Source organism: Trichechus manatus, unplaced genomic scaffold (genome assembly GCF_000243295.1).
Source record: "Trichechus manatus latirostris isolate Lorelei unplaced genomic scaffold, TriManLat1.0 scaffold00122, whole genome shotgun sequence".
NCBI lineage: Eukaryota > Metazoa > Chordata > Mammalia > Sirenia > Trichechidae > Trichechus > Trichechus manatus.
This window is the reverse complement of record NW_004444058.1, coordinates 4,175,634-4,191,364: the sequence shown is the minus strand read 5'-3', so window position 1 is coordinate 4,191,364 and position 15,731 is coordinate 4,175,634. Positions and strand designations below refer to the sequence as shown.

The 15,731-nt window shown below is 43.9% G+C and overlaps 1 protein-coding gene across 1 annotated transcript in view; it reads left to right on the top strand.

Annotated features, from left to right (window-relative positions):
• Positions 1 to 15,731, top strand: part of PBX4 (PBX homeobox 4) — a 52,833-nt gene that overhangs the window by 445 nt on the left and 36,657 nt on the right. Inside the window, 1 exon segment of the mRNA XM_023738790.1 lies at positions 1 to 111. Within this exon segment, the coding sequence (XP_023594558.1) occupies positions 1 to 111 (111 nt within the window).

Below are 15,731 nucleotides of genomic sequence, written 5' to 3'. Positions count from 1 at the left end.
CGCCGCGCCGCGCCACGCGCTGCCCGGGCCACAGCCTGGCCCTGCCACGGGCGACGTCCTGCAGCATATCATGGCCATCTCCGACCAGAACCTGGACGAGGCGCAGGCCAGGTGCTGCGTGGGCTCGGGAGGGTGTCGCGGGCGACTGGGGCGGGGGCCAGGCCGAAGTGAGGGGCTAGGCCGAGAGGAGCGGCTGGTAGATGAGGGCTTGGGGGGAATCTGGGGCGGGGAAAGTGGAGGGAGCCAAAGAGGGTTCTGAGGGCGAAGGGATTCCTGGGTTAAAATGGAAGGGTTAGGGTTAGCTTATGGGGCCAAGCAATGGGCTTAAAGGCTTTTAGGAGTTTAGACGGAGGTGAGATTGGAAAGAGGATTTGCTTGTAGAATTGAAGGCGGCTCCTGGGGCGACAGTGGTGCGCTTAAGGAGCGTTTATGGATTGGAAGGTTTATGGTGAAAGATGGTTTATGGAATGTAAAGGGGTAAGAGGAGTGTTAGGAGGTTGTAAGGGCTGAGATTTGGGTGCAGGCTGGATTTTTGAAGGATGAACGACTGAATGGTTAATGGGATTTATGAAGGTGGGAAGTTTTGAGGGGAGATTTCTATGAAGAGAGAGCACTGGGGAAAGGGGCTCGGGAATGTCTCCACTGAAGAGTTGAGATGTGGTGACTTGGTGTGGGGACCATCAGGAACTTTCTATTTTTTAATTAATTAATTCAGCAAGTATTTATTAACACCTTCTCTGTGTTGGGCACTGAGCTGGGTGCTGACATAGTCCCTGCTCTCAAGCTTGTGGTTTGGGGGAGAGAAAGTAAGAAAAAAATAGCTCTAAATTGTGATAAATGCTACAAGGAAAGGGACCGTGGTCAGGAAGAGCTACGGGAAGCCAGGTGGAGAAGAGCAGGCATGGAGTGGGCACAGCACCTCCCAAGGCCCTGAGGTGGGAGAGCAAAATAAAGCTAGAACTAGAGTTGGGAATTCTGAGTTGAGTTTGGAAAGTGGCTGGAACTGGATCACCTGGGCCCACAGGTCCAGAAAGAAGTTTGATTTTATTTGAGTTGCAGTGGAAAAATTGAAGAGGTTTTAAGACGACTTGTTCCCCTTAGGAGCCCTGGTAGCGCAGTGGTTAAGAGCTACGGCTGCTAGCCAAAACAGCAGCAGTTCTGAATCTACCTGCCGCTGCTTGGAAGCGCTATGGGGCAGTTCTACTCTGTCCTGTACTGTCGCTGTGAGTTGGAATCGACTAGACAGCAATGGTTTTTTTTTTTTTGGTGTTGTTGTTCCTCTTAGCCTCCACCCACCACTTGTCAGCCAGCCACCCTCCAGGAAGGGCAGAATCTGTGTCACAAGTCACCTCGTCATGCTTGGAGTCTGCTCGAATTATTAGAAGGCAGGAAAGGACTAAAGTCCTTTTGGAGGGTGAGGCCTTATTTTACTGAGCCTGTTTTAGGGTGGGGATGGTCCCTCGGGGTAGGACCAGGGCATCTGGTGGTATGGACTGTGCAGTCACTAGAGGACATCAAAGAGGGGTTACAAAGCCAGGTAAGCAACAGGCCCAAGGAGGAGAAGGCAAAGTAAAAAGTGGATAAGGAATGCATTTGTTCTTCAAACTTTCTTTCCTTGGCTTCTTGTAGAATGTTGACTCTTTTTACAGTTTCATAGCCTCTACCTGGGAAGCTAGGGACCCTGCACCCACCACCACACTGTTCTCATTCTACTTTTTGGAGCATTGTGCTAGATGCTTGGGAAACCAAGATGGCTAGTAGTAGCATCAGAACCATCTAACTTAAGGGGGGATAATGACCATTTTCAGCCCAAAGCTGATTCCTATGAGTGGAGGTCAGACATACCTCCACTTTCCAACCTTTTTGCCAATTCTGACACCAGCTGTCCTCCCCACGGCACTCTCTGCTTCTCTGCTGGGTTTCATAATTCATTGCAATGGTCACACAGAACTCACAGACCATACTTCCAGTTAAGTGGTTTATTAAGGAAGTAAGAGGGTACAACTCGGGATCAGAATCAGGAAACAAGTAGACAAAGTATGGAAGACTCTCCTGAAGTGGAGAGCATAGCTCTCGTTTCTTCAGTGCAGGACAGCTCTCTCAGCTTCTCTTTGGCCATGCAAGCAAGCAGGCCCTTCTCTCTGCCATGCATGCCCCCTCAGCCTTCCGGGCCTCCTCTGGGCCCCCTCAGGACAGGCCTCCTCTTGGCCCCCTCAGGACAGACCTCTCTGCCTTTGACCTTCCTGCCATCAGCATCTCCACTGCTAACTGACTCAGCTCATAGCCAGCGTAGCAGTTTTGTTCAGCTCTTAACTTAGCTGCACTTCTAGCAGCAGGTTCTGCCCTCACCACCAACTTTGCCACAGAGCCTGTCATGAATTGTGTTCCTCCAAAACTGTGGGTCAGCTTGGCTAGGCCATGATTCCCAGTATTGTGTGATTGTCCACCATCTTGTCATCTAATGTGATTTTCCTATGTGTTGTAAATCCTACCTCTCTGATGTTAATGAGGCAGGATTAGATGCAGTTATGTTAATGAAGCAGGATTCAGTCTGCAGGATTAGGTTGTGTCTTAAGTCAATCTCTTTTGAGATATAAAAGAAGCAAACAGAGAGATGAGGACCTCATTACCAACAAGCAACAAGAGGCAGGAGCGCACGCATCGTTTGGACCCGGGGTCCCTGTGCCAAGAAGCTCCTAGAAGACTGATGACAAGGACCTTCCTCCAGAGCTGACAAAGAAAGAAAGCCTTCCTCTGGAGCTGGCACCCTGAATTTGAACTTCTGACCTCCTAAACTGTGAGAGAATAAATCTCTGTTTGTTAAAGCCATCCACTTGAGAAGTAGAGAGTGTATGTGTGAGACTAATATGTCAATAGTTACCATATTAGAGGAGTGTGCTGCGTAGAGGTCAGACCTAACACAAAAGAGGGTATGCCAACCCTATCTAACTGGGCCAGGGCAGGGTGCCCCTCTGTGATGCTCAGTCTGTTGACCTGTTTTTCTATTAGACTAATCTTAGAGCAGGACTTGGTGCACTATCCCTTTGTATTCCCTGGGCCACATACAATGCCTGGCACCAAGTACTCAGGAAAGTTTTGTGGAACTGAGGAGACTGTGGAAGGATTCATAGCAGCTAAGGGAGGGGCAAGATGAACCCTTCACACCCAGGAACCTGCCTCACCACACAAAGGCAGAGCTCTTCGCGTGTTTGCAGGGCAATAGGTTTTTTTTTTTTATGGCCTTTCTGGCCGTGGTCTTGTAACTCCTACAAAATGCTTGAGTGGGACTAGCAAATAAGGTATGTAAAACTCTTTCTGGGATTGGCTGGGATATGGATATAAGGTGGGCCTGTGGCCCATCAAGGGGATCAATCAGTTTTGCCATCCCAGTAGGCTTAAAAAGAGCCAATCCCGTAGGTTTAGAGGGGACCTCACTACCATCAAGAAGAAGAACTGGGAGCAGAACACATCCTTTGGACCCAGGGTCCCTGCACTGAGAACCTCCTAGACCCAAGAGACACCTGTAACACTGGAGATGGCAGTGGCACAAGGCCGACAGATGGCTGCAGAGGGCTTATAGACCCACAGAGCAAGAGAGCTGAGTGCCTTCAGGCAGGAGGCTTCCTGGTGGAGTGGGGTGCCTCTAGGCACTTACCAGCAGAGCTAGAGAGCCGTAACACTTGTCCAACAGGCCAGAGGCCAGGCCCAAGCAGGGCCTAGCAGCAGATGCCTGCCTGGGGGCAGAGCCGAGAAGCTGTCTTGATTGAAGAACTGTATCCTGAGTTGTTCCTGTTACTTCAAGTTGGTCGTGATTCTGAATTGTATAACCTGTTACTTCCCTAATAAACCCCATAATCGTGAATATGATCTGTGAGTTATGTGTGGCCACTGCAATGAATTGTTGAACCCAGCAGAGAAGTAGAGAGTGCCATGGGAGGGACAACTGGTATTGGAGAGTGGAGGTACGTCTGACCTCCACCTCGTAGGGATCAGCTTTGGGCTGCTGGTTTTTCTTTCTCCTCCCCTGCATGAATTTAGACAGGTTCTGATGCTGCTACTACTATTACATGTGTGGAGTCACATGTGTTCCTTTGGTCCATGGAGTCATGCAGTCTCTTGAGCTTCTAGTCTCAACTAATAGGCTTTAGAATAGAATGTAGTCAGTCACCCCTTCCTTACATCCCCAAAAACAGCTCTTTTTGTTTTAAGGCTAAGAAATTTCATGGGTGAATTATACATTCTTGATAATCTTTTTTGTTTGTTTATTGTTGTAGTTTAAGTGAAAGTTTACATTTCAAGTTAGTCTCTTATACAAAAATTTATACATAATTGTTATGTGATCCTAATTGCTCTCGCTATACTGTGACAGCACACTGCTCGTTTCCACCCCTGATTTCACATGTCCATTCAACCAGCTCCTGACCCTCTCTGCCTTCTCATCTCACCTCCGGACAGAAGCTGCCCATTTAGTCTCATGTAGCTACTTGAGCTAAGAAGCACACTCTTCACGAGTATCATTTTATGTCCCGCAGTCCAGTCCAATCCCTGTCTGAAGAGTTGGCCTCAGAAATTGTTTTAGTTCTGGGCTGATAAAGAATCCGGGGGCGATGCTTTCCGGTGTTTCTTCAGTCTCCATGTTTGATAATCTTAACATATCTGTTAGGTACCTGGCTTCTGGTTCCTGACTTCTTTCTGAGGTAGGAAGACCTCTGGGGCTTTTATTTTGAGGGTTTGGAAACCATAAATCTCCCCCACTTCTTTAGATCTAGCCTTTAGATGAACTCAAGGCCCTAAAATTCTACCAACTCCTTACAACAGAGTCTTCAGTCCACTCTGCAGAAAATACAGCATGGGTGGGCCTTTTCCTTATAGTAAGCTCTACAGCCTGGTAGATTATCAGCCCAGGAGGGGAAAAAGATTGTCACTCCTGATCAGTTGAATGTGGAAGGGTCTTGCAGCTCTGCCCCCTCACAACACACCTGCCATCCCCTCATAGCCCCTGGAGTTTAGCTCAACTGTCCAGCAAGAAATAATTTTTCATCTCAAATATGAGGCCCTGTTACCTGTTGCATCACCATAAGTGAGTTTAAAAAAGGAAAACATACCTATTCTCCTTAATTCTGCATTATTAGGAAGGCAGTTCCAAATATTCATGCAGAATTTTGTCATTATAGCTGAATGATCTTGGGATATTGAACGGTTCATCATTCTTGCTTCTGGGTGCATAGATGGCAGAGGGATTTGGGGGCTTTGGAATGCAGTGTCTTAGTTCTGGCCAGCTCAGGCCAACTGGAGACCACTGTGAGGATATTTGGTCGCCTTGAATGGCCCCTGATGTTCATCTGCATCCTGTGTTCTTCCTGGAGAAAGGACACTTCCACTTCTTCTAATTGGGCCCTTTTGCTGATCACTTTCTCATTTATTTCTTTTATAGGACTAGGGACCAGTAAGGCAAGAAATTTTATCTCATTTGCCAAAGATTTTCTGAGTATTTTGCTATTTCATGTATAGCCTTATCTTTTTTATAATAAATCTTGCAACATTTTACAGCGTACATAGGTTACTTCATTTACTTCCCTCACCCTCCTTTATGAATGATTTGTGAATGTTATCAGTCTGGAATTGAGGCCCCCTCTGCCAGGATGTCAGACTCCAAACTTCAGAGCCCTCCACCTCCAGCAGTGTGCATGTGTCCTACACCCTAGGAGCCTCAGGGGCCACAGGTGCCCCTGGAGCCTGGAGGCTGCCACTCATCAAAGCTAGTGAGGGTGGCTCTGGAGGCATGGACCCGGCAGGCACTAGAGCCAATGATGTTCCCCAGGTCATTTGGGCATGCGAGGCCAGAGGTCCAGGAAGCCGACTGCATGAATTCTCCCTAAGCCTGCCTTTCCTGTCTCCCCTGGAGACAGAGATCACCCATGGGTCCCTGGCCCTAGATACTGAGCCCCACTGTGGAGCAGTTTATGAGAAGCTCACCATGACCATCAGCTTCGTCTCCTCTGTATTTCCATCATCAGCTTTCTCAACCAGTTTTCCCTGGTGGTGCAGACCATGCAGCGCTTTGGGCCACCTGTTTACCACTAAGCCTAGGCCGAGAGAAGGGGACTGAAGCCTAAGCTTGTGTCTCCTCCTAGGCAGTGCATCCTTGCCTGGACATTGATTCCTGGAGTAGTTGCCACTTTAGTTTGGGGGCCTAATTGTTTGCCTGTGTTGGCCCTTGGGTGTTCTTGGCCCACTTGTTTTGTCTCCTTGTTGCTGCTTAAAAGTTTGTCACTGCAGAAAATAAAACTGAGCTTCTAAAACAAAACAAAACAAAAGCTAGTGAACTCCTTTTCTTATCTAGTGGTAAGATTCCTAGGGAATCCGTATGAAAACGCTAGACCTAGGAATTGCCAAGGGAACCCAATGGAAACAGGAAGTGGAATGGCCAGCAGTGTTGTCCTGGAGACCCAGGCTCCATACCTGACGTCTGGAGAGGACACTGATGAAACCTGGACCTCTTCAAGTCACTCTACCTTAGAATGACAGGTGTGCTGTTTTGCAGGATTGGCGGGTTTGGCTGCAGTGGTCACTTGTTGACAGTCTGCATGCGGCTGCACAGCTAATACATTACAGAACGCACTGTGGAGAATGTCCACACTTGCCATGTATGTTTTTGAATTAAAATTAAACCTTCAGCTCCTCAGTCACACTAGCTACATTTCAAGTGCTCATTAGGCACATGTGCTTATTGACTCCCATAAGGTGTGGTTAGTGGACAGTGCAGATATAGAATGTTTCCATCATTGCAGAAAATTCTACCGGACTCTGCTGTTCTACAGCAGCGCTTCTCATACTGGCCTGTGCCACCCATCTGTGGGGACACCTCTTGCAATGAACACTCTGATGTAGCAGGTCTCAGGTGGGGCAAGGATTCCACATTTTTAATGAGCTCCCAAGGGTGCCAGCCCTGCTGATCCCAGACCATGCTTGGAAAGGTCTGACTCTAGAGACTGGCAGAATGGTTGTTGTTGTTAGCATAGTGTCCCGTTTATTTCAGCTTTCATAAATCAGCCTACCTAGTAGATAGTTAGTTTACAAATGGAATTTTTTTTCAGCCTGAGGTGTCCTTGTGGGCATAATGGATTTTAAATTAATCACAAGGGTCACATATTAGTATTGATTTGCCTACTTTATATAGAAAGAAAATTAGAAATGAACAAATACAATTCAGAAAATAGTTTTGATTTTTTTTTCCTCTAAATGAAACACTTTGCCTTGGGCCACAGAGACCTGTTGTCTCAGGATCTGTTCACACTTTCAGTCTAAGGAAACCAGGTTATAGAGGTTCTAGAGTTTCTGGAAGTGCTCACTTGTCTGTGCCAAGAAATTTGGAAGACAGCTGCCTGTCCAACTGACTAGAAGAGATTCATATTCATGCCCATTCCAAAGAAAAGTGATCCAATGGAATGCAGAAATTATCAAACAGTATCATTAATAGCACATGCAAGTAAAATTATGCTGAAGATAATTCAAAAACAGTCGCAGCAATACATCGACAAGGAACTGCCAGAAATTCAAGCCAGATTCAGAAGAGAACATGGAACAAGGGATATCATTGCTGATGTCAGATGGATCTTGGCTGAAAGCAGAGAATGCCAGAAAAATGTTTACCTGTGATTTATTGACTATGCAAAGGCATTCAACTGTGTGGATCATATCAAATTATGGATAACATTGCAAAGAATGGGAATTCCAGAACACTTAATTGTGCTCACGCGGAACCTGTGCGTAGACCAAGAGGCAGTTGTTTTAACAGAACAAGAGGATACTGTGTGGTTTGAAATCAGGAAGGGTGTGCATCAGGGCTGTATCCTTTCACAGTAGTTATTCATTCTGTAGGCTGAGCAAGTAACCCAAGAAGCTGGACTATATGAAGAATGTGGCATCATGATTGGAGGAAAGATTGAAGTTGTCAAAGATTTCTTTTTAGTTGGATTCACAATCAACTCCCATAGAGTCAGGAAATCAAATGACATATTGCATTGGGCAAGTCTGCTGCAAAAGACCTCTTTCAAGTGTTAAAAAGCAAAAATGTCACCTTGAGGACTAAGGTGCACCTGACCCAAGCCATGGTATTTTCAATCACCTCATATTCATGTGAAAGCTGGACAGTGAATAAGGAAGACCAAAGAAGAACTGATGCCTTTGAATTATGGTGTTGGCAAATTATATTGAATGTACCATGGGCTGGCAGAAGAATGAACAAATCTGTCTTGGAAGAAGTACAGCCAGAATGCTCCTTAGAAGTATTTGTAGATGACGAGGCTTCATCTCACATACTTTGGACACATTATCAAGAGGGACCAGTCCCCTGGAGAGGAACATCATGCTTGATAAAGTAGAGGATCAGCAAAAAAGAGGAAGACCCTCAACGAGATGGATTGACACAGTGGCTGCAACAATGCGCTCAAACATAGCAATGATTGTGAGGATGGTGCAGGACCGGACAGTGTTTCGTTCTGTTGTATGTGGAGTCGCTATGAGTTGGAATCAACTCAACAGCAACTAACAACAACAGTGTTTCTGTATTTCCTTTATATCGTCTATAAAAGTGTGATAGAAAAGAAACTTTACCTATAGTGAATAAAATTATGATGAGAATGGTCACCATTATACATATTTTAGGAGCAAGCATACCTGAAAAAAAATATTATATTTAAAAGTTGGCTTTTAGGCAACTGTCATGGATTGAATTGTGTCCCCCAAAAATGTCTGTCAACTTGGCTAGACCATGATTCCCAGTATTGTGTGATTGTCCACTATTTTGTCATCTGATGTGATTTTCCTGTGTGTTGTAAATCATATCTCTATGATGCTGATGAAGTGGGATTATCAGCAGTTATGTTAATGAGGCAGGACTCAGTCTGCAAGATTAGGTTGTGTTTTAAACCAGTCTCTTCTGAGATATAAAAAAGAGAAGTGAGCAGAGAGACATGAGGACCTCATACCACCAAGAAACAAGAGTCAGAAGAATAGCGTGTCCTTTGGACTTGAGGTCTCTGTGCTGAAAAGCTCCTAGACCGGGAAAGATTGATGACAAGGACCTTCCTCCAGAGCCAACAGAGAAAAAGCCTTCTAGAGCTGACACCCTGAATTTGGACTTCCAGCCTCCTAAACTATGAGAGAATAAATTTCCTTTGGTTAATGCCATCCACTTACGGTGTATCTGTTATAGCAGCGCTAGATAACTAAGACAGCAACCTAACAGGTGTTGCAATTAAGGGCCTTTATAGCTTTTTTTTAAGAAGAAATTATTTCTCTGAAGTTTTTTTTTTAACTTTTATATATATGACTTGTTATGTATTTTCTACTTGTAGAGATTTGCATGGCTTTCTTCTGCAGATTGACTTTGCTTATTTAATGTGGGTTTAATTTGAACCCATAAATTCTAACTAAAAATAGGAAATGATGGGGTAATTTTGGCTATCCTTAGAATTTACCCAGTGGCAAGGCATAAGCTCTCAACTGAACGGTGTGCCCTTGTCTTGGTTGGTACCTCTGGAATACTGACTATGAGGATGAAGACTTTTACAGATGTGGACATTAGCGCATGTTAGCAAGCACTCAGCTTTCAGCATGTCCACTCAAAGAATGCAAGGGTTCAGAGGAGGAATTTATGGTTTGGAGTTTCCCAAAGCCAGATAGCTCTCGCATTAGAGGAACTACTAATTTCAAAGTTGAATTTCCTTTTTCATTATCCTGCAGGAGGTTACATTAGGTGCCAGTTGCCTTGGTGCCCAGCAGTTTGTAGCCTACTGCAGGTTTTAGTTCTGCTCTTACGATAACGTGCTTAGCTTGACTTGGTCTAGTGGCAAAGACAAATCTTGCTGTCCTGGTGTACTTTTCCTAAGAGTTGAATTTTGTTGGCTTTAAATATGATTTCCTGAGGGTATCTAAAATATAGAATCTCAGCAAAATCCCTTTTGAAGTGGTTTTATTAAAGTAAAGCGAAATACAGAATGTTTCAGAAAAGAACCACAAATGAGCAGGTACCATCCATTCATGCAAGTGACAATTACTGAGTGCCTTCATCAGAACAGTAGTAGGTAGTCACCTGATCTTCAACAAAGACCCAAAGTCCATCAAATGGGGAAAGGACAGTCTTTTTAGCAAATGGTGCTGGCAAAGCTGGATTCCATCTGCAAAAAAATGAAACAAGACCCATACCTCACACCGTACATAAAAACTAATTCAAAATGGATCAAAGACCTAAATATAAAACCAAAAACTATAAAGGTCATAGAAGAAAAAATAGGGTCAATGCTAGAGGCCTAATACACAGCATTAACAGGGTACAAACCATAACTAACAATAGACAAACACCAGAAGATAAGTTAGATAACTGGGATCTTCTAAAAATTAAACACTTATGCTAATCAAAAGACTTCACCAAAAGAGTAAAAAGAGAACCTACAGACTGGGAAAAAAAATTTGGCTATGACAAATCCGACAAAGGCCTAATCTCTGAAATCTACAGGAAAATCCAATACCTCTACAACAAAAAGACAAATAATCTAATTAAAAAATGGGCAAAGGATATGAACAGACATTTCACCAAAGAAGATATTCAGACAGCTAACAGATACATGAGGAAATGTTCACAATCACTAGCCATTAGATAAATGCAAATCAAAACCACAATGAGATATCATCTCATCCCCGTATTACTGGCACGATCAAAAACACTGGAAATAACAAATGTTGGAGAGGCTGTGGGGAGATCAGAACTCTTATGCACTGCTAGTGGGAATGCAAAATGGTACAGCCATTTTGGAAAATGATATGGTGCTTCCTTAAAAAGCTAGAAATAGAAATACCATATGATCCAGCAGTCCCACTCCTAGGAATATATCCTAGAGAAATAAGAGCCATCACAAGAATAGACATATGCACTTCCGTGTTCATTGCAGCATTGTTCACAATAGCAAAAAGATGGAAACAACCGTAGGTGCCCATCCACAGATGAATGGATAAACAAACTATGGCACATGCACACAATGGAGTATTATGCAACAATAAAGAACAATGGTGAATCTGCGAAGCATCTCACAGCATGGACGAATCTGGAGGGCACTATGCTGAGTGAAATAAGTCAATCACAAAAGGACAAATATGAGACCACTACTATGAAAACTCATGAAAAGGTTTACACACAGAAAGAAACAAATCTTTGGTGGTTACGAGGGAGGGGAGAGGTGGGAAGGAAAAACACTAAATAGACCATAGATAAGTGGTAACTTTGGTGAGGGGTAAGACTACACAATACTGGGGAAGCCAGCACAGCTTGTCCAAGGCAAGGTCATGGAAGCTCCATAGACACACCCAAACTCCCTGAGGGACCAAATTACTGGGTTGAGGGCTGTGGGGACCATGGTCTCGGGGAACATCTAGCTCAACTGGCATAACATAGTTTTTAAAGGAAATGTTCTACATTCTCCTTGGTGAGTAGCATCTGGGGCCTTAAAAGCTTGTGAGCGGCCATCTAAGATACTCCACTGGTCTCACCCTGTCTGGGGCAAGGGAGAAAGAAGAGAACCAAAGGCACAAGGGAAAGATTAGTCCAAAGGACTAATGGACCACAACTACCACAGCCTCCACCACACTGAGTCCAGCACAACTAGATGGTGCCTGGCTACCACCACCTACTGCCCTGACAGGGATCACAATAGAGGCTCTGGACAGAGCTGGAGAAAAATGTAGAACAAAATTCTAACTCACAAAATTAAAAAAAAAAAAGACCAGGCTTACTGCTCTGGCAGACTGGAGAAACCCCAAGAGTGTGGACCCTGGACACCTTTATAGCTCAGTAATGAAGTCACTCCTGAGGTTCACCCTTCAGCCAAAGATTAGGCAGGCCCATAAAACAAGAGGAGACTAAATGGGCACACCAGCCCAGGGGCAAGGATGAGAAGGCAGGAGGAGACAGGAAAGCTGGTAATGGGGACCCCAAGGTCAAGAAGGGGAGAGTGTTGACATGTCGTGGGGTTGGCAACCACTGTCACGAAACAATATGTGTATTGTTTAATGAGAAAGTTGTTCTGTAAACCTTCATCTAAAGTACAATAATAATAAGTAAGTAAAAGAACAGTAGTTAGTGGTGATGATGATGGTGATTTCCCTCATTTAAACTTCCCAATAACCCTAGCAAGTGGGTGGTTTTAACTAAGTGTCTAGATGAGGAACTGAGGCAAGCGTGTAAGAATTTGCCTTAGGTCAGGTAACTAGGAAGTGGTTGGATGGAGATTTGGGCATAGTCTCTTGAACTTTCGCTGTTTTTCCCAGGACTCCCATGCAGCTCCCTGGAATATGGTACCATTTCCTGCCTTAGGAGCTTGGAGGTGATCAGGTGCTGTGGGAGATCAGAGGGTCAGGCTGAGTCTTCAGAAGACTTTTTTTTTAGTTCATTCTCACAGATTTGTCCTCCTATATTCAGTAAACTTTCATTTCATGCAAGGAGGTGACCCTGATCTGGACTCAGACTTTGCCCAGGCAGACAAAGTGGGCCTAACATTCTGTGCTAAGGACCAGAGTGTATAGGGATGTCATAGAAGCATGACAGCATGCAGCGTGGTTCCGTCAGGCACAAGTGGAAGGCATGGACTCGGAAGGGAGACAGGTGAGGAGACCACCTCAGCTGCTATCTGATTGAGCATAGTCTTGAATTGCTTGCCAAATAAGGAGTGAACCTGCAGTTTCTTCTGTACCTTTCATAAGTACTTCTCAAAGTAGTCTGACTTTTCTAAGGTATTTGTCCTGCATCAGAAGACAGCTCAATAATCATTAACTTTCCTCTACCGTCCTTTCTTCAGAAATGTCTCGAGAGACTCTGTTATTAGCTCTCTTTCTGATTGAGCCCACAGGTGACTTGAGGGCTCCAGCTCTTAGCTCTTGCTGAAGCAGCTTTCTCCTTTATTCATAACTTCCTCCTGCCCAAATCTAGTGTCTTTTGGCCGTTATCATTTTTAATCTTCTCTATTTACATGTAGCACTATTAAAGACAGTAACACCTTTCTTTCATCTTGTAAATGAGTGTGTGCCCACTATGTGCTCAGCTCTAGAACAGAGACCAAGAGCCCAGAATCCACCCGTCTGCTTCTCCTGCCCCCTCCTTGGACTGTGGAACCCAGCTCTGTCAACCATGTGTTTGACTTCTCTCGTGCCAGTTAAGTCTGGAGACGTCATAGAGCTCTTCAAACTCTTCGTTTCTGTTTTCTGCCAGTTTTACATCCTTAAACCAAAAAAACCCATACCTGTTGCCTTTGAATGAATTCTGACTCATAGCAACCCCATGTGTTTCAGAGTAGAACTGTATCCCATAGGGTTCTGTTTTGTTTTCAAAGTTAGGTTCTATTTATTGAATTAGGTTTCTCATTTAGTATTTTTGTTGTTGCAGTTTAAGTGAAAGTTTACAATTCAAGTTAGTCTCTCATACAAAAATTTATACATACATTGTTATGTGACCCTAACTGCTCTGCCTATACTGTGACAGCACACTCCTCCTTTCCACCTGGATTTCCCGTGTCCATTCAACCAGCTCCTAACCCTCTCTGCGTTCTCATCTCACCTCCGGACAGAAGCTGCCCATTTAGTCTCTCTTGAGCTAAGAGGCAGACTCCTCACGAGTATCATTTTATATCCTACCATCCAGTGCTCATTTAGTATTTTTAAATGAACTGTTGATACCAGCATAGAATAAAATTTTTTTATACTCTACAGTTTCAAGTTGATGTACCCCCTCTCTTTTTAGTTTTTAATATTTGAAACTTGATGGCAAATATAGCTATATGTCTCAGTTTATTAGGTTTTGGTGCTCTAACGTCTTCTTTGGTTCAGTGGCTTGGGAGTAAGGAACACAACAAAAACCAGGAAAGGAAAAAAAAACTATTCTTCTAAGTATAATGATTTCTCTGAATGTTTAATTACTACTTCATTCATCCTGGAGCACTTTGTTCATACTTGCATTTGTCTAGTATTAAATCTCCCTCACAAGACTATAAACTCTTTGATACTGGGGGTTGTGGTAGTGTGTCACACAGGTGGCCCTGTACCTTCTGGTCATCATGCCCTTTGTGCAGCCCCCTTCCTTTACATCTGGGTTGGCCTATGATTTGCTTTAACCAATACGATGCAGTGGAGGTGATAGTGTGCCATTCCTGAGCATCAGTAAGCCTTAATTCCATAGAGTTTTCATTGGCTGATTTTTCAGACGTAGGTTGCCAGGCCTTTCTTCTGAGGCACATTTGGGTGGATTCTAACTGCCAGCCTTTTGCTTACTAGCCAAGCACTTAACCGTCTGTGTGCCACCGAGGGACTCCAGCTTCTGCCTTTTTTTAATGTTGAGGGCATTTGACTGTTGGGCTGTGTCTTAGTTATCTAGTGCTGCTATAACAGAAATACCACAACTGGATAGCTTTAACAAACCAAAATTTATTATCTCACAGTTTAGGAGGCTAGAAGTCCAAAATCAAGGTGCCAGCTCCCGAGGAAGGCTTTCTTTGTCTGTCGGCTCTAAGGGAAGGTCCTTGTCATCAATCTTCCCCTGGTCTAGGAGCTTCTCAGCACAGGGACTCCGGGTCCAAAGGACACATGCTCCCCTAGCTCTTCTTGCTTGGTGTTAATGAGATCCCCATCTCTCTGCTTGCTTCTCTCTCTTTTTATCTCTTAGAAGATAAAAGGTGATGCAGGCCACACCCTAGGGAAACTCCCCTTACATCGGATCAGAGTTATGGCCTGAGTAAGGGTGTTGCATCCCACCCTAATCCTCTTTAACATAACCTGATCTTGCCTTGTTAACCACAGGTAGAAATTAGAATTTCAGCACATAGGATAATCACATCAGATCGCAAAATGGTGGACAACCACACAATACCGGGAATCACGGCCTAGCCAAGTTGACACACATTTTGGGGGGACACAGTTCAATCCACAACAGACTGCCTTTCTGGGAGCTCGGGCCATTCTTTGCGTATCTAGGCTCTCCATCAAGGTTTTATTTCTTAACGTAGGAAACATGTCTTTTCATTTTTATTCTGTGCCTTGTTCTGGCTCCAGAAGATGCATAGTATTGTTGACTGTTTTGTCTGCTAAAATAATGCATCTGGAAATGAGAATAATTAAGGGGTTTTGATTCCATCTTTGGTTGAGGTGTTAGAATCATTATTGCTCTCAGGGAAGCTTTTCCAAGAAGTATCTTGTTCTACAGGGACAAAATCTCTGAATATAGTCTAAATTAAAGTCACAGGTGGTTTTAAATGATACATAATTTGGAAAAATAAATAAGACCTAAAACTAGGAGATCTAGTGTACTGTTGGTAGAAGCCAGAATGTGGCATATGCTTATTTATTTCTAGATCCGTTGCTTCTGATAAGTGACCATCATAGAGTAATTGCTCAATAAATATCTGTCCCATAAATATTGAATAAATGAGGTTGGAGGAGGCTAAAGCTCTATGCTTTATGCTTTCATTTCTGATTATTCTATGTGATTAATATTCTGTGGCGTTATTTGATGTGATTCTCAATCATTTTGCTCCAGATTTTTAGCATTGGTTTTAAAAGGAGAGTCACAGATTTAAAAAAGAAGAAAATTAGAATTCTCAGATATTTATTTATTTAACAGATTTACTATTTCTCATTCATTGGAATTTTGTTTCTTTACAAAACATAAACATTTTTGTTTTCTAAGGCAG